Raw genomic sequence first — 27,514 nt, 5'->3', positions numbered from 1 at the left:
TTTTTTCCGTTAATACTCGCACGCAGCAATTGTCATTGTTATTGATTCAGCAGCAGTTTTCGATTGAGATGGATTTCGTTTTCTTTCTATTTTTCAATAACGTAATATGAGATACACATCAAATATTTTGGTTGACTAACAGTTAAAGTAATTTTTTCTTTGGATTTTCATTTCGTTTCAGCACTACTAAATAACTGCGGCAAATTACTGGGCAAGAAGCAATGAGAAGTACAAGTCCTAAGAGGTGGGTTTTATTTCATTAAAATTATTACTAAATTGTAATTAATCTTGATTGGTTTACACTATTATTTGAACTCCTTAAGGCACAAGATTTCATAGAAAATAAAAGTCGTAGATGCATAAAAAATTTTAGTTAAAAAAATTTAATTTAATTAAAATAATAATGAAAGTGGCATTTTTGTTTTTCAAAATATTCTAAAATATACTCTCTTGAATCAATTTTCAAAGCACTTTTGCCTCTCAGATATGGATAACTCCAAAACGAGCTGTTTCAAGACTTCCACAGTTGCTTAGGGCATTGAGAAACTATGGCCTTGCACTTTATTTTGGATGTTCGGGTACAAAAAAATCAACAGGTTCCAAATAAGGGCTCCAAGGCGGATGACTCAGTAATTCGGTTTTTTGAGTGCTCAAAAACACTCTTGTATAAGCCGATACGTGAGAACACGCATTGTGAGGTACGGTGCACAGGCAAAGCTAGTTTACTGAGCTGGCAGCCCTTGGTCATTAAAAACCCGAGTCATTCCGATATATGGAACCAGCTGCGATGGGAATGTCCAAAATCGCAACATGGTCCTCAATAATTATACGCAGTGAACAAAGCTCCAGATATGTCAAAATAATGCAATTAGGACCGCTGCGGGCTCCCTTCTGATGGCTCCCCCTGCAACACCTTCACATACCTAGTGAAGGTATCACCCCTGCAGACATTTGCTAGAGTATGAGCCATCTCGCAGGCATATCAGAAGGCACCTATTCAACTACTCTGACTGGATCCAGGACAAAACACAATTACAACTGCTGGACCGGATAGTATACAGACTGACATTAAACGACATCCATCGGAAGACTCTTACCACCTTCTGGAACTTCCGACCCCCGAATGCCATTATCGGAGTTCAACCACCATCACAACTTCAGCTGCCTCTCAAGATCCCCGTAATTTTGGTTCATTTACGTTCTGGATATTGTAATAGTTTAAAATCCTACTTATCCAGAATCGACCCCGTCCGACACTAGCCACCTATTCACATGCCCCATTAAACCTACTCACCTACCACCCATCTTCCTCTGGAACCAAAATTTTTCTGGACCTACTGTTAGATGAGTTAGACGAAGGCGATCGGTGACTATACCGCACAGGTAGGGTTTAGTAAATTACTACAACAACAAGAATCACTCATTTTTTAGGTGAAGGATGATTTGTCATTTGGTTGGTTGGTTTTCCATTATTCTTTTAGCAAACAAAAGGTTGTGTACAACTCGGAATTGACTGTTTTCAGTTCCTCTAAAGATGCAGTTACGACATGATCAGATTTTCTAAAAAAAGCAAGCAACCGTTTCCTTTGGGATGCTTCTTCCGCAAACAACTATTTTGGATTAAGCTCGTATTGGAACACCCATACTGTCGATTGCTACTTTTTTCAGCTTATATGCACAAATCCAAGATTCGTCACCTGTTTTGATGGTACAGTCATGCTGCAGTCCATTGCGACTGAATTTCCCCAATATTTCTTTACACCAATCTACACGAGCTCTTTTTTGGGAAATTATCAAATTGTGCAGCATCCAACGAGAGAAATGTTCTTGATGACCAAATGTTCATACAATATTGAATGTATTCTGATTCCACTAACCTTCTCGCACCTCTTGATCAATTTGTTGATGCCGTTCCGCCAAAAAAGCCTGGTCTGGTGTCAAAGAAGTTGCAGAGCCAGTTTTTAAAGACCTCTTTGTTATCGAACGTAACGTGCGTCATATGGTTTAACAGGGAGCGGAAAAGATGGTAATGTGTCGTTTCAAGGTCCGGAAAATACGGCGGATGCTGAAGGACTTGTCATTCGAACTCTTGGAGTGCGGCTTTGACGACTTGTGCAACATGGGGCCGGGCGATGTCGTGAACGAATATGGTTTGACAATGTCGATCAGGTATTTTCAGTCGAATAGCCGCGGTGTAGCTTGGCAATGTTGAGCTCCTTGTTGATCGTGGCATTCTTTTTGAGCATTTCCCGGTGCACCATGCCATCCCAGTCTCACCAAACACATATCATGAACTTCTTTGGATGAAGATCCGGTTTGACTCTCGGTTTTGGCGGATCTCCACCCATTCCTTTCTTTGCTCCATATTGATGTATAGGCACCATCGGTAAATGCCATTAAATGAAGGTAATTGAGAATCGTTTTATGATCGCAGTTTATTTCTTCCGCCAATGCAACACTAGTTTGGCGACCGTTCTACTTCAAAAGTGATTTCATCGAATTCAGAAGGCCTTCCGCTGCGGGACGCGTCATCAACGTCAAAGTCGCCATTTGTGAATTTTTCAAACCATTTCCGTGCTCTAGACTCGCCTAAGACACCTTCTCCATACACGTCGCAAATGTCCCGGGCGGCTTCGGTAGCGTTTTGACCCCGATGAATAGCAAAGAAGAACATGTGTCGCAAGTGTTGATTTTTGCCTCCTGGTTATTCCATTTCTAAGCCTCAAAACTAAAAAAAAATTAAATAACTCAAAAATGGAATTAATATAGTTTTGTAGAGCAGAAAAAGATAATGGATACTTACCCTTTGCCAAACAGCAAACAAATCGTTGTAAAATAAAAGAAAATATAAAAACAGAACTTATTCCCCAGCTAAATAAAAAACAAAAAATATTTATGCAATTAAAGGTAGTTGAAAGTGAATGAGATAATAAACTATGACAAATGCATGTTTGACTAAATTGCTTCATTTTTTTTTAACACTTTCTATGAATACTTTCTTACTTTGGTAACATCTTACGGCAAAAGTACCCATCTTCTAAGGATATTTTACTTATTTTACCATAGTTCAGAATTGGGCTGTAAGCTTGACTGATGGTTTTTTTGTTTTTGCTTAAGTCAGACATTTATTAGATTCACATTAGAATTGAATTCTGAACCAAGTATTCCAATTTTCAAACTCGTATATTCATCGCACGTCGCGAAATCGCGAAACAATTCAAATTACAATCCCAATAGGCGCATCATTTTCTTTAACGATATCGACGCTCTGCTCCATCAACACTTAATTTATTTTCATTTAAAGTATGCGCAGTTTCGTTGATCGCCTTCCTTGCAGAAATATTAAAAACGCAGTTTATTTGCCTAAACTAATCCAACTGTGCTTTGGTTTTCCATCCTGCCAAGCAACAAAAACACAATTTCCTGCTTTTTCAAGTTTTCATTGCGGTTTTATAATTTTCAGTGGTTGAATTTCTTTAAAACTTTTAGAGCTAAACGACCATGTAAGCCAGCTACAAATCCATACATGTACAAAATATGTATAGGGTGTTTTTTAAGAGCTTGAGAACTTAAAATGATAATACAAAACAGAAATATTGTTGGAATGATTTCTTTTTTATTATCCTCTGGTAGATAACTTCATGACATTTTTTTTATTATCCTCTGGTAGATAATTTCATGGCAAATTTTTTTATATATTATACATATTCCGGATATGTCCGCCATGGTTACGAGTTATATGATCCATTCGATGTGTCAAATTTTTAACTACTTTTTCCAATAAATCTGGCCGTATGGCGTCAATAGTGACTTGAATATTGCAATCAATCGTCTGCTGTGTCGTCTTGTTGGGACCAAATGTCGGCTATGATTAGCTGATTAATTTTTGGTAACAAAAATCCAGTCAGCATGACTCTATAGCGCTCACCATTCACCGTAACGGCAGCTTCTTGCTCATTTCGAAAGGAAGAAAGACCGATGATGCCGCTGGTGCTCTATGTATCATACTTCGTGAACAGAGTTTTTTTTATTTTTTCAAATTAAATTTCCACATTTTGAACCAGCATTTTTCTGGCGTTAAACGATTCATGATGACTTGCCAAACCTTATTGAACAGAAATGTCAACACAGTTTGTCCTTCTCAGCTGTCAAACCATAGTTATCGATATCCATAGTTCTCATGCAGCAAAAAAAAAAACACCCGATACATATGTATGCCAAGAAATTGTTTCCCTTTGGCATTTTGCTGAACGCACACACACTGCTCTCTCCACTGCTTCAAGTCAAATCTGAGAAAAATTAACTGCAGTTGAAATAGCAAAAACACACAAACATGATTACGTATACAAAATCATTAATAATTTTTTAGCGCGGCAGTCGTGCACTTGTATGTGGTTGTAAGTGAGTGTGTGTTGCGGTGGTATGGTTAGTTGTACGTCGGTTAAATTGTATACCTTCATTAAAGCTTCATAGCAGAACCATTTTTTCACCACATTTATGATGCGTATAATTGAATCTATTTGGTTTCATACTGGATATCCTCGCAGACTCAAATGTTGCGAATTTATTCGTGAGACACGCTAAGGTCAGGAGCTGCTTCTCTCAAACTTAAATGAGGGTTTTTTAGCACCATTTCCTTGACTTGGTCGACGTTTACATCCGTTGAAGACGGTGATGGGCGACCAGATGGGGGCAAATCTCCACGACTTCTCAGCTCTCTGCGAAATCCTTATACCACTCCTAGGCCCGTGTTTTTGATAAAGCACACTCGCAATAGGCTTTCTGCAAAGTTTCACCGATTCAGCACACGAAGTCCTGTTCAAAACACGAAATTTAAGACAAATTCTTTGTTCAATATTGTTATCCATAGTGAAAATCGCAGAGCATACCTGCGGTTGACTGACATAATTAATTGCCAAAAACAAGCTAATTGACAAATCACGCCCAAACTCTGCGACGCTATAGAGGACAGTTGTACCAACAATCCAGCAAAAAAAATTTAGACATTGAAGTATGTGTAACACGCGCTATTTAAATGAACAATTCCCGATATTTTTTTGACAGAATGTACAATATGTCTCGCGAGAAAAGATTCCGAGGTACAAAATTGATATCACAAATGTGAAAAAAAATATAAACCATGACAGAAATATGACCAATATATCCACATATCTACTTAAGCCCATTCGAAAGTTATTTAGATTAAGTTAGGTTAGGTTATGGTGGTAGTTGGTCCGTACGACCAAGTCACTGAGATCACACAGGTCTGTTGTGATACCAGTGCGGAACACGAAAACCTCATTTATTTTTCTTCGTGGACCCATTTTATGGCTCTTATGAATCGGAAGTTTGGTCCCATCCGCATGTCAGACAGCTCTGTAAGAGAATTGAAAAAGTGTTTACCTAGACTACCTGCTCTTGTTATAGCTCTTGTTAAGGCTGAAGAATTGCAAAGGAAATGCTCAACTATTTCTTCATCTTCTTCATCTTTACAACTTCTACAATATTCATGGAAGAAAACTCCTAGTCGCAAGGAATGCCTGCCAAATAGCCACGACCTTCGACACGTGCTCTTTTGAGAGGCTAAGCAGTTCCTTCGTCGTTTTCTTGTTTATTTGCGGCCATACTAACCTAGTTGTTGCCTTCATCTCTCTCCTATTAGCCACTCGGAAGAAATTAGAAATTGAAATTTGAAAAGTCGAGTTAAGAAGCACCGAGAGATTTGGTAACTCCTAAAATACTCAGCCTAAAAATCCCATTATATTTAAAGCTCTGTAAGGTGAAAGCGTAGATAGTCAAGGAGGAAAGGAGGGAAGGAGGGAAGTAACAGAAGGAAAAAGATAGGATAAAATAGAGAAATGGTGGTAGTTAGACCTGTAAAAATTTTTTTAGATTCTTTGGTAAATCTGAAAATATCCTTCAGTTTGAAAAAACAAATTTTACTCATTCTTCCGAAATTCGTAGCCTTGATCTAACAAAGGCAAGGCACTCACAGAGAAAATGCTCAGTACTATCCGCCTTCTCTAAGCAATGCAATGCCCCAATGATTCCAATGGTTGTGATATGTTGACCCCATGGGTTCTCTCTTGTAATAATAACGACCATCGACCGAGCGTCTTTCCTTCCAAGTTCTAAAAGAAAGGCTATCCGAGAAGATATTTATCGTAATTTTTGTTACGGTATGCGTATTTATGTAGATTCGTAGCCACTTCTTTCACAGCTAGAACTTCTGCCTGATAGACGCTGCAGTAGTCTGGTAGTCGAACGGATACTTCCAGGCCTAGTTCTTTCGAAAATGCTTCATAGCCAACCTTATCGTCTAGCTTGGAACCATCTGTATAAAATCCCCCCTTCTGAATGGCCTTGGTTTCTGCCACTTTCTTCCTGGCGGGATGATTATCTTGAAGAGTCTGTCGAAGGTGAGTCAGGAAAGAATAGTCTATTTCTGGTTTGTTTCTATTCAGAATGTGCAAAATAGAAGCTCGGCCAAACCGCCGGTCTTTGCGCCATACTTTTAAGTCTAAGCGCCGAGGCGGCGGCCTTGTGTTTCCCTACGAGATTAAGTCCAGGCAAATTGATTAGCTCTTTCAGCGCTTTGTTTGGGATAGACTGCACCAGAGATGCATAAAAAAGCTGTTTGGACTTTTCGCATGATTTTAGCATAACTCGCCTTTTGTGCCAAAAGGTGTCTATCATAGGCTGAATGTCAACGAAGCGACGCATCCGCGGTACCTACACTCTACGCGGTATATTCATTGACGTAGGTTCGAATCATCAGGTATGAAATATCGAATGATGGAACAAGAACAATGTTTTTAATAGTGGTCACACCTGGGCAGACAATGGCAAACCTCCGAGCGTATTTTGGCCGTGAAAAAGCTCTTCACACAAAACCATTTGCAGTTAAGAGTCGGATTAAAACTGAAGGCGCCTCCGTTTGTGGAAAAAAATCAAGACGCACGCCGCAAATAGGAGGAGCTGCTCTGCCAAACATCCAATAAAGGTGTCGCTGAATCCATCGTAGTATATTTTCGTAACTTCTATGAAAATACATCACTGAAATCGAATGGCTACATTGAAAATTCGAAGTTCGTTGAACAGCATCGCTGACTTCATTTCTACCGTCCTTTCGTAGATTTTTCAAAAACTTTGTTACGACCAAGGCATTTTGAGCAGATATTAGCAGTAAAGCAGCTTATTTGATTTTTTCTACTTTTTAGTTTTCTAAATTGCCAATATTGGTTTATAGATTTTGACATTCTATAGATGAAAGATGATGATCTGAAAAAATAGATGATGACGTATTTTGGATGTCGGAGAAAAATTTCAAACTAACATTCGATACGAATAACTTCTTTTATTTTACTGATTTATAAAATTTCAAAATGAAATTCGGTACGAATAACTTCTTTTATTTTACCCATTCGGCTATGGCGGCCACCAATCTAATTAGTGGCTTGAATTTTGAGTTACCTGAAAAGGTATTTAGCTTACAATCAGTCGAAGTCCGCGACGTCCTTGCTTATTTTCTTTCTTCATTCGCTATTTGCTGCGGTCTGCCGATTGCACTTCTCAAAACCACTAACTTTTATGCTCCAGCATCCAGTCGGGTGTAATTAAAACTTCTAAAATTGAGATTAAATTTGCATTAAAGTGATGCTACTTGCTCACCTCCCTACTTTAGTGGCTCTCCACTTTTTCTTTGCCATTTTTTCGTTTGCTACAACTGTTTGTAAGCTGCCTCAATACGTTTGTTGCATGGTTTTATGGAGTCGTCTAATTGCTTCATAAAAATTAAGAAAAAGTCAAAAAAAATATCCGATGCTAATTCATAGCGCAAAGCAGGTAACTTTCGTAATGTATTACTTTATCCGAGAGTTTAACAGGAATTTATCAGAATTTGTTAGAAGCCTGTGCGCGTAATTTTTTCCTGTTTGTTTGTATTTCTTTTTTTGTTGAAATTGAATTTCGAACGTTCAATTTGAAACGAGATGGAGCGCTCTCTCCGCACATCCAGTTGCATTCTGTTACCCCTATAAACCAAATTTAATTAGTTAGCTTTGTGAAGACTATAAAGTCATCATCAGTGATCATAAATGGCATCTACTTTGGCAGCTACTAGACACTTGAGCAGGTTTGTCTATTACGTGACTATTAAGCCCGTTTATCGGTCAGGAGATTTTTGTTTATTTTAAGCCGGGTTAGTCCCGGCTTTGATGCGTACTTCCTTTATCTAAAATATCCTTTATAAAAATGAAGTTACCTTCATTATTGATTTGTTTAAATGCCATTCATTTAAATGTCCCCAGTAAATTCAAGTTTCACCTGCACACCAGACGATTCTTAAGCTGTGACGTGGGTTATAGCTCACAGATACAAAAAATTTAGTGTTACAGTTCTCCCAGCAAGCAAATATATTAGGGATCGGATGGCAACATCATTCGCGTTGAAGGCCAATCACTTTCAAAGTCAATTTTGAATCAAATCGAATCTCAAGTCAAATGTGGATTTGGTAGTTAAAATTTTTAACGAAGGTATCTAGCATAGATTGAGCAGGCCGTTGTTTTCCTGAAGAAACCACAAGTCTTACCTTCAATCGCCCTTAGTCCCATTAGCTTTGATTCCTAGTTATATTTGGAGAATTAAGACATACTGTACAGACATTGTGCTTTGTGCACTGATTGAAACGTATGCAAGATAATTATTTTCGTTCATTCCCAGGCGACTAACAGTCGCATTTATGGCTTGGTCTTCTGCACAGTAAGCCAGCATATCGCAAAGCATCTGTACCATTTCACATTTTTTATTGCTGTTTAGAATGCTATGGTGGTCGAAATCCATTTCAGTGGTAGATCTGGTAGACATAAGGCAGACGGGCGCTTTTGTCTTTTATGAATCCTCAAATCAAGCATGTCGGAGTACATACTATAGTTCTTCCATTATAGATATGCAAAAAGTGCAAATTGCTTTGCATAAAATACATACGAGGGGAATTCCAAAGTGAAAAGATTTTTTTTGAAACAAGTTTTTTAATAAGGTAATAACTAGCGTCTATTTAAAGGTAGATACTTCGGTCAGAAAGTTTCACTTCACCGAATTAATTATATTAATATAAGTATTAAACGGCTTGACGGCCGACGAACTAAAATAGTCATTTTAAATGATTTCATGCCTTACTAACGATTTAAGGTGACTGATATTATCTGTCATGTTCGCCCGACTGTCGCAGATCCTCCTGTCATTAAGCAGAAGGGAATGTAGGCAGCTGGTTGGACTGCTGACGGACCACTTTCTATGGGCTAAGCACATGGAAAAGATAGGCATCTCAGACAGTGTACTCTGCCCAGCATGTGGAGAGAAAGGTGAGACGGCGGACCACTTTCTGTGCATCTGCCTGGCCTTCGCTCGAATCAGGTTTGAGGTCTTTGGCACTGATGTGTTAAGAAGCGACCACCTTGGCTCCTTGACACCACAAGATCTAGTCAGCTTTCTTCGGAGGTCTAGCAAATTTAAAGAAATTAAAAAGGGAACCCAAGTGCAGAACAATGGACTTAATGCTATCTGAGTGCTATGCTTGCTAGTCTGTCCCGACATAAAAACAATATAAAAAACGCGGTGCGAGTTTACCTTATATTGAACTAAAATATGCTAAGTATTTTGAGTAAAATAAATCGATTTTGGTAAAACTGAATTTTCATTGCTCTTAGCGCACTGTTTGCTTTGAAATGCTCCCCATATATGTACATTTATGTAGCATAAGCAACACCGGATAAGTTTTTCCCACATTTTTTTTTTTACTTTTTTTTTGATTTTTTTTTTCGGTTTCGCTACTATAGAAAAACTACTTTTATGAAGGCAATTCAAAAGCAGCTGCCCATTTATATGGGCAATAATAAATTCGATGAAATGCAGAAGTTCGCAATACTTCAGTGAAGATGAGTGAATGAATGGTGATGGTTCGCTCCTATAATCAACTTGTAGAGGGAACATTAAATGCTCGTATTTTCCTTTAAGAACCATAAAACACAGAAGGGGTGCCAATTATTGTGCTGTTCGATGGAGCTGAAGAAGATATAAAAACAATATACATGCATACAAAAATTTTAAAACAAAAAAACAAAACAACAAAAAAATTAAAGGACTGCCCGAATGCAAAGTATGCACTTAAATGAAATCTTAAAATGCTGGATATGGGATGGAAGCATATATACTAGTATATTCCTCTGCCATAACTCGTATACGTGGCAATAAGTAAAAAATTTAGTAATAAGATAAGTGATCAACTAAACTTTTTATGCCCGGGGTATGTTTCTCGTGAAATGGATAAAGGCATGGAAAGAAGGTGATTGCGGTTAGTAGCCAATTCCACGCACTTTGACTAAAACGTAGCTTATAAATATTACATTTTCTACCCGACGTTATGCGCCAATTGACCCTGCACAAAAGAGGCATCGTATGGAGTTTCATCAGACATCTTGAGGACCTAGACTTCGGCGATAACATCTACCTCCACTCTCACAAACTCACTGACATGCAAGCGAAGGCGGACGGACTAGTCGCGCTGGCACGCACTGTCGGACTAGAGGCCAACATCGCCAAGACAAAGACTACGAGAGGCAATCACAATAAAGCAATACCTATAATGGTTAATGGGTGTCTGGTGGAATACCTAGGCTGCACTATCACGACAGACGACGGAGTAGATGAAGAGGTCAACTTCAAGCTAAACAATGCGAGGACGGAGTTTGGGCGAATGCTCACAGTATGGGTGAGCTCGCAAATCTCCAGGCGCGCTAAGCAGCGAATATTCAGCTCGTGTGAAGTCAGTATTTTTGCACGGAAGTGAAACATGACTGGTCTCCAACATCATCACACTTCGGCTACAATCTTTCGTCAATAAATGCCTCCGCATCATCTGTAGCATATTCTGACCAAACATCATCCGCATCATCTGTAGCATATTCTGTCCAAACATCATCAGCAACATCACGCTGTGGAGATCATCGAATGAGGAGCCCATCATATGGCAAATTAAGCGCAGAAAGTGGGGATGGATAAGCTTTGAAAACCACAAGATAGCATCACGAGAATGGCACTGGAACCCGCAACGGAGCGGAGGTCGCGGTCCGCCAAAGACAACTTGGCGAAGGTCGATATTCCGCGAACTAGCAGATGCCGACATCATATGGGACGGCGCAAAACAACAACCCAAAATAGTATATGATGGAAGAGTCTTGTTGAGGCCCTATGCACCGGAGCGGAGTGAAAAAGTATATAATAATTTCTGACGAAGCATATGAAATAGAGCATTCGCCCGTCGTAGCCGAATGGATTGGTGCGTGACTACCAATCGGAAGTGAGCAGGTTCGAATCACGGTGCATGACACATCAAATGATCAAGTTGGTTCTAATAGCAGTCCCCTCTCTGCAGACAATTAGACACTTCCGCGTGTATTTCGGCCACAAAAAAGCTTCTCTTCATCTCTTCATTTGTGGAAAAATCACAAAAATAATGCATTTGTGTATACCCCAAAATTCTTTGAGGAGCTCGGCCAAAGAACATTCCGCCAATATGCATATACATTAAAGATAGATAAGGGTATTCAGACCCACTACTGCAAGGTTACAATTTGGTAGTTTGAGTTTCAGCTGTTTTCTCGCTCCAATACCGAATTTTAATGGTACCAAACTCGATCTGAATACAGTTTTTGGCTCTGCGTATGCTTCAAAGAGTCAATTTCATAAACTTGTTTGCTTTATCTCATGCCGATTCATGGATATGATGCAGCAAACTAAGCTTAAATGACTTTAAATGGCTTTTTTCCTGACTTTTTTTCTCATCAGATTTTTTTTTTGTCATTTTTTTATTTCTTCTTATTTATTTATTTTCTTTGGTGTCTTTTTCCACCGATAGCCAACTATTGTTGTTGATCTGGAGACGTTATTGAAGCCTATACATTAATTTTGAAGGGCCCGTATGCCATATCTGTCTATTAACGGAGTTATTGCTTCGTTTGCTTAAACCTTTAGTTCTAAGTATTTGCTTATTTGACGATTTTTTCTTATTAAAATTGTATTTTATGTTGTTGTCATTTCTTTGTTCCTGCAATTCCTCTGATCACTTTTGAATTCCTCTTAAATATGACTAATTGATGCCAATGCTCTCCAAATGTGTTGCTTGTTTTTTGTCTGGAAGCCGGTTTCATATTTGGCGAAGATATCCCATTTGAGTTTCGCATTTTTTACACTTTCTTTGCCGCTTATTGTGTTATTGTTTTGCCTCGTTGTTGTTGTTTTTTTTTTGTGCTGATTTGTTCATGCATTTTAATATTTTTTCCGCCTTTGAATTCCTGGCAATAATCGCAAAACAATTTGCACATGTTGGTAGAAAATTTAATTTTACAAATGAGCCGATTCTGGCACCAAGTGCGGCCGAAGTAACTGGTTAAGATTGTGAGTAACATATGTATGTAGTTCGGTATTCACTATGGGCATAGAACTGCACAAACGATTACTCTGATATTGTTTGCCTCATGGCAGGTAATGGCAAACCTCCGACTGTTTTTCTTTCAGTGAAAAAAATACATGTAAAAAACCAAGTGCCGTTCGGAGTGGCCTCCGTTTTCAATACAGCAAATGATGAGCTGGCGGCCCCCGTAGCTGACTATGGTGCGTGACTACCACTCGGAATTCAGAGAGAGCGTAGGTTCGAATCTCGATGAAACACCAAAATGCAGAAAAAGTTTTTTCTAATAGCGGCTACCCTTGGCAGGCAATGGCAAACCTCGGAGTACATTTCAGCCATGAAAAAGCTCCTTTTAAAAAAAACAACCATTTGCCGTTCGGAGTCGCCTTGAAACTGTAGGTACCCCCATCAAAAACATTAAATAGGAGGAGGAGCTCGGCCACATACCCAAAAATGGTGTACCCGCCAATAATATATATGTATATTATGTGAAGAGCTTTACCTACGAGGACTCCACCACGGCAGTCTGAATACCCTAGCTATAGGAGTCAATAACTTCTGTATTTACTAAACTGAATTGATTATTTTGGGTTTCCTACATAAAATGTGAGCTTTAACTCAAACTAAATTTTCTGAGTAAATCGTGACTCTTTTAGGTATACAAATTGCTTAACATAGTCTCAATCATTCATGTATACGAGCTCATACTCTGCAGTTAAGATCAAAATGAGTAAGGTTACTTTTTATTTTTCTCGAAAAATATTTATTTATTCATCAATATTTGTTCTGTGTTTTCCAAAGTAATCCCCTCAAATAGACTTAACACACTTGTACCAACGTTTTAGCCAATGTTCGAGCCCCCTTTGACCAAAAAGCGTTTTGATAGGGCCTGAGTTCTTCCAACAAGACAGGCTTTACTGAAAATTGTGGTCAATCTCTACAATTGTGATCAATCTCCGTCTTTTTATAGATTAGATTAGATCTTTTGTGCCCTCCACTCATCACAGTACCTCATTCAGACCCAGTTCCCTAATTAAACTTAAAGACTGGGGTGAACTTAGTTTCTGTTCTTTCCTTCTAGCAGCAATTGGCCGAGATGTCTCAACCTTCAACGCGCTATAGCGCTGCATTCAAGGAGAAGCTGTATCGGAGTCTCCGGGGATTGGTCGCAGAAACAACAATCTGCAATGACCTGTGAGAATACCCATAACATTAGATATTAGAACAGTAGATATTTCGCCGGGAGTAGCCCCTAAGCTTCTCCTTGATGGTGTGTTGTCCCATTGCAAGGCAGGGCTCGGGTCCTATTAATAACGAGACCCCAGCCTCTCTTATCAATGCGCCCTCTACTTCGTTCCCAGTTATACCCCTGTGTCCTGAGACCCAAATTAGCCCGATGCGATTGTGCGTGCCTAACAGATTCAGTTTCTCGATACACTCAGGGACCAGTGAGGACTCAGGTATAAATTGTTTTTCACATTCATTTTTAAGTATCATAAATATGATGGATGCCTTCTCAGTGCTTTAAAAAAACCGAGCTATAGTATTTTTTGCCACAGAGGCAAAGAATCGAAAGGGGGAAGAATGATCAATCAATGCTTTGAAAACAATGCCGGCTAATAGAAAGGAAAGGTGGAAATCATTGTTTAGTCACAATATTTTCTCCCCCCAAAGCAACTTAACATCAACAACAACCTATCAAGAAACACTGCAGAGACTGCAAACCAATTTGTAATAATATTTGTTCATCTTGAAGAATTCACTTGCTAATTCCATGAAATTCAATTGTGTATTGCGTTAGTTGGCCAGAGGCGAGTGCACAAAAAGGTAGTTTGAAAAACGAAAAAAAAGCACTACTGTATATTTAATTATACCTTTAAATAAACAAAGAGGTGAAGACATCAAAATGCCAAATTTTCTGTAGGTACTCGACAGCTTAATTGTGAATACACACGCACAAATGATTTCAGTGACTAACAGTTTCCCAAGGTGTAAATATTAATAAGCAGCCACGAATAAGTATTTAAAACAATCGAAAAGATGGGCAACTGTGACTTTACAACTTTTTCCAGTTTGGATATACAAGGTAGCGCAAAATTAATCATCCAAATTTGTTTTTGAGTAACTTTTTTATTAATGAAAAAAATGATTTTGATTGTTGCAAATCTTTATTCTAACCTTTACGCGCTTCATTGATTGCTTGTTTGTATACAAGGTATTGTTGTATTTATATACGTTTGAAAAATCCGTGCAAAGTCAAAGAGGTAGCACTACTGGCACGTATGGAAGTTATGCTTAGCTGGTAACGTCTCTTGGAAGAGCACACACCAAATTTCAGCCAGATCGGTATATTTCTTTGTGTTTGGCATTCGTTTGATTCGCGGAAGTCCAGTGATTCTTCTTTTCCATCACGACAACGCATCAGCTCACGTCTCAGGAGTTGTGGTCACAAAATTAATGGAAACTGAGTTCCAACTTGTTTCACATTCCCCTATTTTCTAGGCTTCGGATCCCTCGGACTACTATTCCTTCCCCATTATGTGAAACCCACTCGTCGGAAGTGTAGAAATTAAAATTCAGGTAAGTTGAATAGATTAATAAAATAATCGTGTAGCAGAAGAGAAAAGAACTTCGATCTTACAGATCCCTGGTACTCTTATTTCAAGACAGTGTTCATATCTTTGAAACCCCAAGCTACCTTCATGCTCTATAAGGCCCTTAACTGCCGATTTACTTATTTTACGGTACTAAAAGGGCTTGTGCGGACAAGAAATTCTAAAAAATCTACGTATTTACGACATATAAACTTACCTAATTTCTCGCTTTTACGCTTATCAGAGTCTTTTGGGAGGGACGAAGAACTTTGAACATTAATGAGACTCAAATAACTGTTCAGTATTCGCGAAGCACTATGATTAGAGTATCAAACGAAGGAGGAAAGCCTTGGCGAAAAGGAAAAATCCTCGAACTTTTAATTTTTACAGGAGAAATAGAGTTAAAACGTCAAATTCAAAAATTTGTTCTCAAGTAGCCTTCAAAAAACTCGTAACTTTTCTCTCAAACACTTAATTTCAACTCTTCTCTATATAGTCAAGGCCGGAAATCTATACGAAATAAATTCTGATGTCAAATTGTCCACAAAACTATGTGGGCGTTTTCTCTCGTTATCCTGCGCTCAGTGAAAGAATCAGCTAATTTACTGTCCAATAACATTTAGTGTGGCCAATAACAGACCGGCCCTCAGCGAATTTGGCAGAATCAGCTGATGAGCTGACGTAACAGGGGATGTGCTTACAAAAAACCTGATATTGGACTAGTGATATACGAAAAAGAATTAACACAATGTCACTTCATTGACGTCTGATCAACGAGTGCGTGAATATGTGTGAAATGATTGTGCAGATTTCGGCTTGGTATTTTTTTTAATATTGTTGTTGTATTATTTTTAATACAGCAAAAAATATATAAAGGCATGAAGGTGCAATTTCCGTTTGTTCCGTTTACAAAACTCGGCTAGGAAACTCCCCGCTTCTAAACCAATTGTAATTAGTTCCAATTTATTGTTGGGTGGTGAATTTCCTAGCAAGGTCTTGTTAGTGGAGCGGAGCTGTATTTCAACTCAGCCAGCTTATTAATCTACTCAAGAACTAATTGGTGCCCATTTGATTACTATTAATTTTTACATGGCTTTGATTTATTTTTACTTTCATTTTATAATTAGAAGCTTTCAGAAAATGTCTCCATTAAATTTTTTCGTTATATTTTTTATAGAAAAGTAAATGGTTTTAACTCTAGACAGTTTTTATGTGTAAAAATATATTTGGGGTTTAAAAATGGCTTATATTAAAAAAATTAATAATAATTAGTGGCTACGTTTTATAATTAGAAGCAGTTCAGCAGCTTTAAGAAAATTTCTTCATTAAATTTTATCGTGCTACATTTTTAAAGTGAAGTAAATAGTGTTATCTGTAGACAGTTTTCATATGTGAAAATATATTTGATATTTAAAAGTAAGCCCTGGCAGCTAGTGCTCCTTTTTTATTGTAAAATAATAATTTATTGTTATTTTCCATATATTAAATAAATAAATAATAAAAAGTGCTTATATTATTAAAAAAATAATTAATTAGTGACTAACGAATTTCTGAAGAAAATATATGTTTAAAAGATTTAAATTTTACAGATTTTTAAATATAACGTGCTTTTGCACACTTCCAATATTTATTACTTATTTCTTGCAGTGCATCCACACCGCATATTTCGCTTATGTCATCCACACGCGATAAGATCCACATTACTATTTGACAGCTGCGCCGTTGTGAAATTCATTGTGAACGAGCACTGGTTGTAAATTGTGCGCTTCTGAGGATTTTCATTTGACAAAATCTTAATATTAAATATTAAAAATATGTGCGCTGCTAAATTGAAAGAAGCGCTAAACGATTGCCTAATAAATTTCGATTGTCGTGTACTATTAACGGATTTGATAAATGAATATCATATGCCAATTGAGGAAGTGAGTAGCATTCTAACTGACTACTTGAGTCGCCAAGAGAAAGAAGGCGTTAAATATGTGAAACGATATGTTGTGCATGGGGCAGAAGCCGGCGATTCAAATAAAGAAATATTTAAAATAGTGCAGGGCGAGTCAAAATTAGATGAATGGTTAAACAAATTAAAAGATTCTGAATCTTCGCTCTACTCGGTGGAGGTAGCAGGTGGCGCGAAAGCGCCGGCGGAGGACTTGAAACCGGTAGCATGGTGCGCCATTAAGTTGGAAAACTTGGAAGTGCGTGAAAGTAGACCTAAACATATAAATGGGAATACAGCTAATACGACTAATGTTAGCGCTGCTGTTAAAGTGGACACGAAAAAAGAAACAAAATCAGTTAAAGGCATTGCAGGCGCTTTTGCCAAAACTGAACCGAACATTAGCAAAACTGACGCCGTTTCTCATGCTGGTGCATCTACTTCAAAAATCTCATCGGAAGACAACAAAAAAGTCTCGCCGCAAAATAGCAAAAGTAAAAATGATGAAGACGTAAAGAAAATGTCACAAAAATCTAACGAGCAAAAGAAACTTTCGCCAAAAGACAAAAAAACCGCAGCAGTAGCCAGTGGTCAAAAAGGCATTGGTAATTTCTTTGCGCCAAAGGGCAAAGACGCGCCTACTTCCCTCAATAAAACTGAAACTGCAGTTGTACGTGAAAAATCGCCAAAGAAATTGAACGACTTCTTCAAAAAGCAAGCTGATAAACCCACTACTTCTAAAGAAGCACCTAAGAAGGCAGAGAAGAAATCAAATACTTCTAAAGAAGCATCTAAGAAAGCAGAGGAGAAATCAAATACTTCCGTGCAGCTATTCTCGGAGGATGAAGATGTGGAAGATAAGAAAATTATAGAAAAGAAAGAGAAAATGGTTGAAGTTTTAGTGGAGTCTTCTGACGAGGAGGAAGAGTTAAATAAGATGAGACGCAGAGTGGAAGAGACTGATAAGGAAGAAGCAGCAACAAGCAGTCGCAAACGCTTACGGATCGAAGATTCAGATGATGAGGATGCAGAAGATGAAGATAATAAGCAACCGCAAAAGAAGCAAGAGAAATTGGACGAAGCGGTATCGGCAGATGTACAGGACTCGCCGCCAAAGTCAGAGACATATTTGGATGAGGATGGCTTTGTTATAACCGTTAAGTCAAAAAAACCAAGCTCGAAACCGAAAGCGACAACTTCTTCACGTCAAAAGACGCCAGCCAAAACGAGTCCAAAAGAAAGTAAACCGAAGCAAACTCCGGCGGCAGCTCCTAAGACGAAACAAGGGAATATAATGAGTTTCTTTAAGAAAAAGTAGTATTAAGTCACCAAACGGCTGAAAAGATTATTGTGTAATTGTATACTTAAGACTTTAAAGACTGTTAAATAAAAAGGGAGTTTAACAAATGTTAAGCATTAATCTGTTTTCATGTAATCGGAACCTTTGTGGTTTGTATGTACAAATTAGGAAAAATCTGAAAGTTCATATGGCGTGAAGAAATACAATTTATTTGAAATTAAATTTTGTAAATGTAGAGTAAAAAGAAAAAGTATTTCCTTTTTTTTGCAGGTGTACTTTGTAGCTGACGGTCTGATTTTACACCCTTCTATTACTGCTGTTCAAAACTTTATTGGGCAACAAATCGTTTTCTTAGGCGGCGAGCACACACCAACAGGGTTTTCCTTCCAATAACCACGTAACAACTAGTCCTCCACTGCCGCACTGTATTTTCAAATGGTGCGTTTCGAACCTTTAGGCCAGAAAATGTTCACACGGCGCAATTGGCTGCTCCGCTGTAGCATACTCATCAATATTATTGTCATCCTCTACATATGCAGTCACGTCATGATTGGCAATGGTAGCGGTTTTAATGGAGGCAGCACATTCTTTATACAGGAACGAGGAGTGGAGCCCTCGAATACGCAACTACCGAATAATGTAAGCAATGATATCAGTAGAAATTTACGTTCGTAATATAAAGCAAAACTTTTCTTTTTATTGTAGGAGCCACTTGTAGGCGATAAGCTACAATCGGCACTGCCACCACCAGCCGCATCTAGTGATCTGCAACCGGCGCCGCCAGGGTCCAATGATTCTGGAGGCTCTATAGCGGCGCCTGCTGCGCCAAGCGAAATAGTCGCATCACCTGCACAAAATCACACGAATAGCGCTTCCGGCAGTTCGGCAGCCGGTGCTCTGGTGGGTAATATTGGTGGTGGCGCTCCAGAAGGAGCAGCATTCATGAATAGTTCTATTACCGAGGGTTATATTGTTACCGGTGATGAAAAGGATTTGAATGAACGGCTGGAAACTCTACTGAATTGTTACAATCGTGACTACAATCCAGAGGTTTTGCAGCGTGGTGACTTCTGGGTGCTCAAGAATTACGTGCGCGCCGATCATGGCGCGTTAAAGTGCACCGAAACAATCACATACACAACGCATGCCGATTATTCATTTTTGGATAATCTGATACCTTTGCTAGAACGGTAAATATAATATAATGTGGCATAGTGTTGTGTCAATTGTAAAAAATAAAATTGTATTAATCACGACAATATTTTCAGTTGGAATGCACCTGTGAGTATTGCGTTGCACACACCTGGCACCGACTATCAACCTACCGTTGACTCCATAAAGTACCTGCGTGATTGTCTGCCTGAAAGCCATTTGGTACGCGCTTTTACCACATTTCACCTCTACTTTAGCACGAAACACATACCTAAGCAAGTGATGAAACAGGCGGACGTGCTCAAGACGCCCTATAATTGCACGATACCACCCCCCTACTTCAATATTAGTTCCGGCCATTTATATAAGTCACAAAAGAAACTATTGTATCCGGTGAATGTGGGCAGAAATATAGCGCGCGATGCCGCCCTAACACACTTTATACTAGCCTCAGATATTGAGTTGTATCCAAATCCAGGTCTAGTGAAAAAATTTCTCGAAATGATTGCGCGCAACGAAGCATATCTGCACCGTAAAGCGCCAAGGTAAGTGGCAAAACAAATACTCGAATGATACGCATTTCTCATATACTATTTAAACCACAATTCTAGAGTTTTCCCGCTGCCCATTTTCGAGGTGGAAGCAAATGTATCTGTGCCACATGACAAAACCGAATTGCAAGAGTACTTGCGCACCGGCAAAGCGATACCCTTCCATAAGCGCGTCTGCGCCAGCTGTCATGGCGTACCACAGTCCAAAGAGTGGATGGCCGCCAATGAGACGGAGGAACTGAGTGTCTTCCACATAGGCAAACGTACTGGATACTTTAGGCATTGGGAGCCGATTTACATTGGAACGAATGCGGATCCGCACTATGACGAACGGCTGAGTTGGGAGGGAAAAAGTGATAAGATGACGCAGGTGAGAGAAGGTTTCCTCAAGTAAGGTTAAGTAGGGCTGTTCATGTAAAAATTATCCAGTAACTTAATTTCCGAGAATCCACTCTCAAAGCGAATAATATAAGAAAAAGTACATGAACGCAAAACCAGTAACTATTTGCAAGATATACAAACAGCTGATTAAATTGTTGGCGGGAAAAATCACTCGAATTTTCAAATTTTGCGCTACCCCCAAATAAAATAAAAAACTAAACCTTCTGAGTCATCCTCTTGGTCCTAGTCTTTTGCCCCGGTCTTAACCCTTTTTGCGCCGAAAAAGACACTCCCCACCAAATCATACGCAGGCCACCCTGAACCCTTGGAATGACATTTTTAGACTTGTCGTTTTGCTTATTAAAAACTTCTTCAACAGTGAAAATTTTCTCATCTGTGAAAAGAATATTTTCATGTCTCTTCTTCAAGCGCATTGTTAAAAGTCATCAGTTGAGCGATGGGAGGCTTTCATGTGGGGATCTAATTAGCCTTGACATGGATCTGATCGATACATTCATTTTTCTGCACATGATTTTCTGTTTTCTAAGGGGATTTCTGCGAATTCTTTGTCGGACGGCGTTTATGGCTGCACTGGTTCGAACCACGCGGGAACGACCACTTCTTTTTCTGTCTGTCACTTCAGACGTTCGGGAAAAAGGATTGATCGTGTAATAACCACGACACGTGCACCTCGAAATATTAATTTTTTTCAGCAGTTCGTAAATTTCACTGCATTGCTATTTTCCCTACCTCCCCACTTCATGGTTAAGTAGCGAAATTTGCCACGAAACTGAGTTTAATTTATGAGTAGACAATGCATACGAATAAAAGCAAAGATAACGGAACCTTTTCCTTCAAATTAGTGCGCGTCGTACACATTACAAAGTTTGTCACAGAATTTATGGCCAAACTAAGTATATTTTCTCACATCATCCATTTTAATAACCGTTTGTTCTTTTGAAGTTTGCAACTTTGACTCAATTTGCAAATTTGAATTCGTGTTTATTTTTACTTTGCGATCAGCTGTTTTTTGACTTGCAAATTCTTACAAGTAAAAATTTATCCAGTAAAAACTTACAACTTCCACTCAAAATGAAATGTCATTTTTCTCTCTCACTTTCCCCTACATTGTAAGTTTTTTGGATACATGGACACCACCTGATGGAAAGAATAATGAGATGGCGCCTATTGCGGTACCGTTACTTTGCTCTCAGCGAATTTGACAATGAGTTGCGTGGTTTTCGCACCAGTATGGCCAGATTACCATTTTCGTAACTTAATTTAGCATTTTTTTTGTTATCTAGTCTCGGAGTTTTAATAGTTCCTTCTTCATGACATTTTTCTAACCTGTTCTAATTAAAAGTAATGTTTATAATTTTGTAAAATATACATTTTTTAAAAATTAGTTCAATAATTCACTCAGTTTTATGTAGCTTTACTTTTATTAACATCTGGTCGCATTGCCCGCGATTGCAATTGTTGTTGGTGTTCTTCTGCGTTCAGCAGTCAAATCTCTCTCTCGCTACTGCAGTGCTGCCTAGCTTTGGATATAAAAGCGCACTAAAATGCCCATTAAAAGAAAATAAAATACCAAATTTTTACTGAATTACTTAAAGAACTTTGTATGGGTGACAAATTACCTCAAAAATGTTCGTGTTTTTAAATAAATGTGTTATGGATATGTACAATTTAATTTAGGGAATAACTTTTTTGCTATATTTGAGTTTATGTAACTCATTTTGTAAAAATGTCGTTATGGTTTTTTCAGTATTCTCTGGTATTTTGTTGCTTATTTTTACTGTGAATACACCTCTAGATGCCCTATGCCCCACTAAGGGTTGAGGACCGGACGAAACGACTACACCTCTATGGTTTTAATTCGCATTCAGTAAATGCAAACGCTTTTTAAAAAGGTCTTCAATGTTAAGAAGAGTTGAGAGAAGAACATTTAATATTCTTGCATTAACTTAAAACGAGCAGAAAATTAAATTTGCACTTTCAAATTATCAAGTTTTATAAGAATCAACAAATTTGCATTAGCACTAAAATCATCTCAGAGTGACCTTTTTTAACATTCTTTTGTTTAATTATACAGTTTTTTTTTAACTAACAGTTTCGGTAGCTTTAAATTAAAAACAAAAAGAAACAACCACCAATCTGGAAAATTTTCGCATTTTGGGTATAAAAAAGCACTAAATTTATTGTGAAGAGCAAATGGTTGGCAACACTGCACAACTTGGCAAACGTGACGTCACGCACTCTCTAATGTGCGCAATCTTCTCTCTATCATTCTTGTGGACACCAAAACTTGATAGTTACAAATTATTTGCTTCATAAAAGGACTTATTGTTGAATGAAGTCTACAAGCGATTAAGTTCAACAATGTGATTGCTAAATTAAAATGATGTTACTTAGTTAGTTTAATTAGTACTTTTTTATTACTAATTGGGTTGTATTTTTTTTCAGGGTTATGCGCTCTGTGTATTAGACTACGAGTTCCATATTTTGGACAATGCCTTCCTCGTGCACAAACCAGGCATCAAAGTAATACAAAAAGATAAACGACGTGCCATGTTGGCGGGTAAAACGAATCAACTAATAACCAAAATCATTTATCCGGAATTGAAGATAATGTATGGCGTGCGACAGGGTTGCAATGTATAGTAACTAATAAATTGGCAAAAAAGTTGAAAAACTTTTTTAAGCTATAATAAGAATGGAATTAAAAGACTACTACTACAATTCAAAATACTACTTTTTTAAGTCGAAAAGTGTTAAAGAGAAATATTATCGATGGAGATATAAAAAATATATATATTTAGATATTTGCCAGCATATTCATAGTTAATAACGATTAGTAATTATCAATTAGCAGCGTCGATTCGAGCCAACGTATTGTAAATGTTTTTTATAGAATGCCTTTTTGATTTCCGTTACGTTTTTGTTTAAAGTTGGAACCTCAAAAATATTTTTGTATCTTAAAAATAAGTGATAACAGTGTCACAAAAAATAACATCTAGATAATATCGCATGTGTATGTATGCTTAAAATTGTCTTTGCTCCATGGCATTGTTGTATGAAAACGATTTGTAAGATTTAAATGTGCGTAAAAATGCAAATTAACTTTACTTTTATCACTTAAAATATACTATGTATGTACTATTTTTTAAATTATATATTATATGTTTGTAACACATATACATGTATATGTACATATATGTGTGTACCTACATTTGTAATATTTCATTTAAAAACAAATTGAACGTATTATAATATTTGTATTGTAGTTTTTAACACCCGTGCGCAAGTATGAAGCAAAACTTAAGAAAAATGCAAACAAGAAAAAAAAAATTCATAAAAATAAAATGTAAAAAATTGTAAAAACGAAAATACGTTTAAAATTAGAAAAAGGCAAAATAAAGAAAAATTTAGATATTTTTGTATTGCTAATTACATAGTAAGAGTAGAGAGAGGCGAACATATTGCAAAAAATATATGTATGAGAGAAAAAAACGTAAACGCGTTGTAGTCATACAACAACATATAAATCTTGTATATCCTCATACAAAATGCGCGTTTGTTGCAAGAACGTCATAATGCAAATGCATGCAGAAAGGACAGAAAGTGGTTGTAAAAAATATATAACTGCATCTGTTGACAGCAATGCGCATAAGAAGAAAATGTTCACTACGACAGTCGGTTCTACGTTACCGGATTTCTATCCGGCCAATGACTTGTCACTACAGCAGCACTCCCCAGTATATGCATGGGGAATGTTTATGCTGCTACAACAACAACAAGAAAATGTTCTTGCAAGCTATTAAGTGCTTCTTCAAAAAAAAAAAAACTTAAATTTTTTAGGTTATGACGTTCTTGCAGCCGACATTTATATATAAAAAAATTAAATGTATTTAAAAGCTGAAGAAAACTGTGTAAATCGCTTTAAGTGCATACATAGCAAACACGCACTTACACATTTACATATGTACATGGCTACACATTTCCGCAAAAATGTATAGTTTATAAGTTTATGTATGTATGCTTTATTGTTGTATTAGTTTTAGAACTTGAAAGTTCCCTTCATTTATATTTTACGTAAACAGTGACTTTATTCATTTTTTTTTCTTTTGTCTATTTTTTTAATTTTTGTTTTTTAATTTACAACTGTATTTACAGTTAACTATATCTTAAAGCTATGGCTACTGTGGCCTTTTGTCTAAATTACTAACACTAATTTGACGCTTAAGCGCCTATTTACGTAAACTTCACTACTGCCTGCCTGTATTGAACTGTTACATAACTGCGTATGTATATGTAAACACACATTTTTCATATTGAATATTAGTAAACAATTAAAAAAAATGATTTCCCCCCCCCCGCCCCCAACTTTGTTCATGTTGTTGTTGTTGTTGCAGCAGAGCTTTGCTTAGCAGATACTTTGCTGACTGTGTATTAATCTTCTCAATCTGACTCTGCCAGTAGTGAAAGCGTCACTAATGTCCCAATAGGACTAGCAAATAGCGCGAATAGTATTTTGTGGTTCGTTTTCGTTTCGTGCTAAGCAGTTGTCAGTTATATCAGGTTTAAATAGCTATTTAGGAGGTGAGTTTACTGCACTAGCCAACTCGACGTTGAGCTCTGTAAAATCTTGCATCTCGCAGTGCTTTCGTTGCATAGACGGGCAGGAGAGACGTTTCATCTATAAGACTATTTTTAGTGACATTTATTGAACCCAGCCTCAGGACACATGTGAATAAATGAACAGAAAATGGCTGATGTATTTGTTAGAGAGACTGTGGTCTCGTTATTAATGGATTAATGGGATCCGAACCCTTCCTTGCCATGGCACAAAATACCATCAAAGACGAATTTAGAAGCGAAGAGCTAACGCTACGAGACATAAGCTGACACCAAACTATTTGAAGTAGATAGAGGTACGGTGCACTAGACACTGTTAGTTTACTGTGGCGGCAGCCTTTGGTCGGGAAAAACTCGAGTCATTCGAGCAATGTAACCGGCTGCCATGAGAATGATGTGAAGTAGACATCACGGCCTAGTGTGATCAGAAAAAAGTCACATACGCTCAGCCCAACTCATCAACCTCCATCTTATGCTTACTGAGAAAAATGAGTTTGGCTAAAGTATTTAGGTTGAGATGCAAACCTGCCGCTATTCAAATTCGAGTTCTAATGAAATGCGTGGCAACAGTATTTAATGGCTTCACTATTATTGAGATTGTTTGAGAGAGTTTGTTGTTGTTGTTATCATTTTTCGCCTAACTCATTTAACGATAGACCCAGAAAACGTGCTGCTTCGACAGGTTGGGTCCAGAGAGAGAGAGATGTTTGTTGAGTGGGTTTAAGAGGGCTTGTGAATAGGTTTTTAGTATCGTGCGGTATACCTGCATATGATGAGCATATATTGAGAATACCGGGATCAATTCTAGATGGGTAGTAGTTTAACCCACTACAGTATCCAGAATGCAATTGGGTCAAAACTCGGAGTATTGATTCCTCATTGTGTAGCTGTTGCAGAGGGTACATCAGTAGGCATTCCGTAGCTCTCCTGATTGCAGTACTTTGACATATTTGTAGTTTTATCCACTTCGAATCAGTGATGCCAGGTGACCACAGCGTAAGTCAGAACTGGCCAGCCAATTGCTTTAAATGTCGCTAGCAACATATCTTTGCCCAAGTACTGCCAGCTAACGATGAGAGGACCTTTTTGCGGTTTTGGGGCTTAGTAAAATTGCGGTTGTGGAAAAATACATTTGAATTCTGTTAATGTCGCATAGGTTCAGAAAAAAATTAAGGGTCGTAACAATAAAATAGCACAAAAATGTAAAGGGAACTCGAGGACATTTATCGAGAGACACAAATAATCCTTTTAAGACTCGCATGTGGCTCGCGAGCCGCAGTTTGGGCACTCCTAGTATATTATAGGCTGTTACACCAACAACAACAACAACGCTCAGGCCGCTAGTAGGTCACTCCTTGTGTATTGCATACAGTTACACCAACAACAACAACTTGATTCCGTACCCATCGACTCTATCGATGCGATACTCGAAGTTGACTTGAGCGAAACTCCAATATGTTTATATATCTGAAATCTAGCACATAGAAAAATGTAAAATTCAAATTCAGACCATTTGCAAAATTTATAAATTATTGGAGTTCCGATTGATTAATTTGGGTGATTAATTTTGCGCCTCCTTGTATGATACAGCAGTATTTTCTTATAACCCTAAAATTTGATAGAAAAATCATCCCAAAATGTATTGTATTTTCTTGTAGCAGCATAAACATTCTCCGTAAATATACAGGGAATGCTGCTGAAGGGTCAGCCCTTGGCAGGATGTGAATTTGGGTCATGCCGGCAATGTAGAGCCGACTGTCGTGGGAGCGTATTCCAAAATGTATCAACAATATTGAATGGACGATTAGTAACGCCTAGTGATAGTTATGGCTAGTTTTTGTTTGAATGGAGTTTACATTAGGTAATCCACAACAGAGCAGGAGAGTAATAATCTGTTTGAACAAGAGCAACTACAACAACATGAAAATATTATTCATATTGCATTAAAGGCGGCTAGTCTACTAAATAAATGCACTCTTATCAAAGAAGCGAAATATACTCGTATATTTATAATGTAAATGTGTATAGACATTAGGGTGCCTCACCAAAACTAGTTGCTGTTTTCTCCACAGGAATTGCAAAATACATATACATATTAGCTTTTAAGAACACCGCCAAGATATTGCGCATAAATATTAACCGATTCAGAAATCGACTTAAAAAAATTGCGTTTCTAATAAAGACAGAAATAATTTTATTAAATATTTCAATATGAAGGCTGGCTAAGTTTCAAGGGCCGGTGTTGATTTTGAATAAAATACAATTTTTTAGGAAATTATTGTATTTCCCTTTATTATGATAATATTGGTATGGCTCAATTACGTATGGAACAAAATATCGGTCAAATGGTCGCCGCGACCTCAGCGGCACATCTCCATCCGATGGTTCAAATTTTCGATGACGCTGAGGCATAATTGAGGTTCTATGCCGTTAATGTGCCGAATTATCTCATCCTTTAGCTCTTGAATTGTTGCTGGCTTATCGACGTACACCTTC

At 37.8% G+C, this 27,514-nt stretch overlaps 2 protein-coding genes across 3 annotated transcripts in view; both read left to right on the top strand.

The window, feature by feature from the left end:
* Window positions 1-24,572, top strand: part of LOC128865446 (beta-1,4-glucuronyltransferase 1) — a 104,998-nt gene extending 80,426 nt beyond the window's left edge. Inside the window, exons 2-7 of one of the 2 annotated variants that reach the window (XM_054105839.1) lie at window positions 182-244; window positions 18,567-18,935; window positions 19,002-19,486; window positions 19,565-19,993; window positions 20,060-20,369; window positions 22,847-24,572. In XM_054105839.1, the coding sequence (XP_053961814.1) occupies window positions 18,732-18,935; window positions 19,002-19,486; window positions 19,565-19,993; window positions 20,060-20,369; window positions 22,847-23,044 (1,626 nt within the window). In that variant the 5' untranslated portion in view covers window positions 182-244; window positions 18,567-18,731 and the 3' untranslated portion in view covers window positions 23,045-24,572. Of the gene's footprint in view, window positions 1-181; window positions 245-16,894; window positions 16,983-18,566; window positions 18,936-19,001; window positions 19,487-19,564; window positions 19,994-20,059; window positions 20,370-22,846 lie in introns of those variants that run through there. The other variant, XM_054105840.1, reaches the window with a different exon arrangement.
* Window positions 16,776-18,409, top strand: LOC128865447 (DNA polymerase delta subunit 3). The gene has a single exon (XM_054105841.1). The coding sequence runs from the start codon at window positions 16,875-16,877 to the stop codon at window positions 18,312-18,314; it is 1,440 nt and encodes a 479-aa protein (XP_053961816.1). The 5' UTR covers window positions 16,776-16,874; the 3' UTR covers window positions 18,315-18,409.
* Window positions 24,573-27,514: the final 2,942 nt, after the last annotated feature.

Source organism: Anastrepha ludens, chromosome 5, assembly GCF_028408465.1.
Source record: "Anastrepha ludens isolate Willacy chromosome 5, idAnaLude1.1, whole genome shotgun sequence".
NCBI lineage: Eukaryota > Metazoa > Arthropoda > Insecta > Diptera > Tephritidae > Anastrepha > Anastrepha ludens.
The sequence above is the reverse complement of the archived record's forward strand: the minus strand, read 5'-3'. Positions and strand labels throughout refer to the sequence as shown.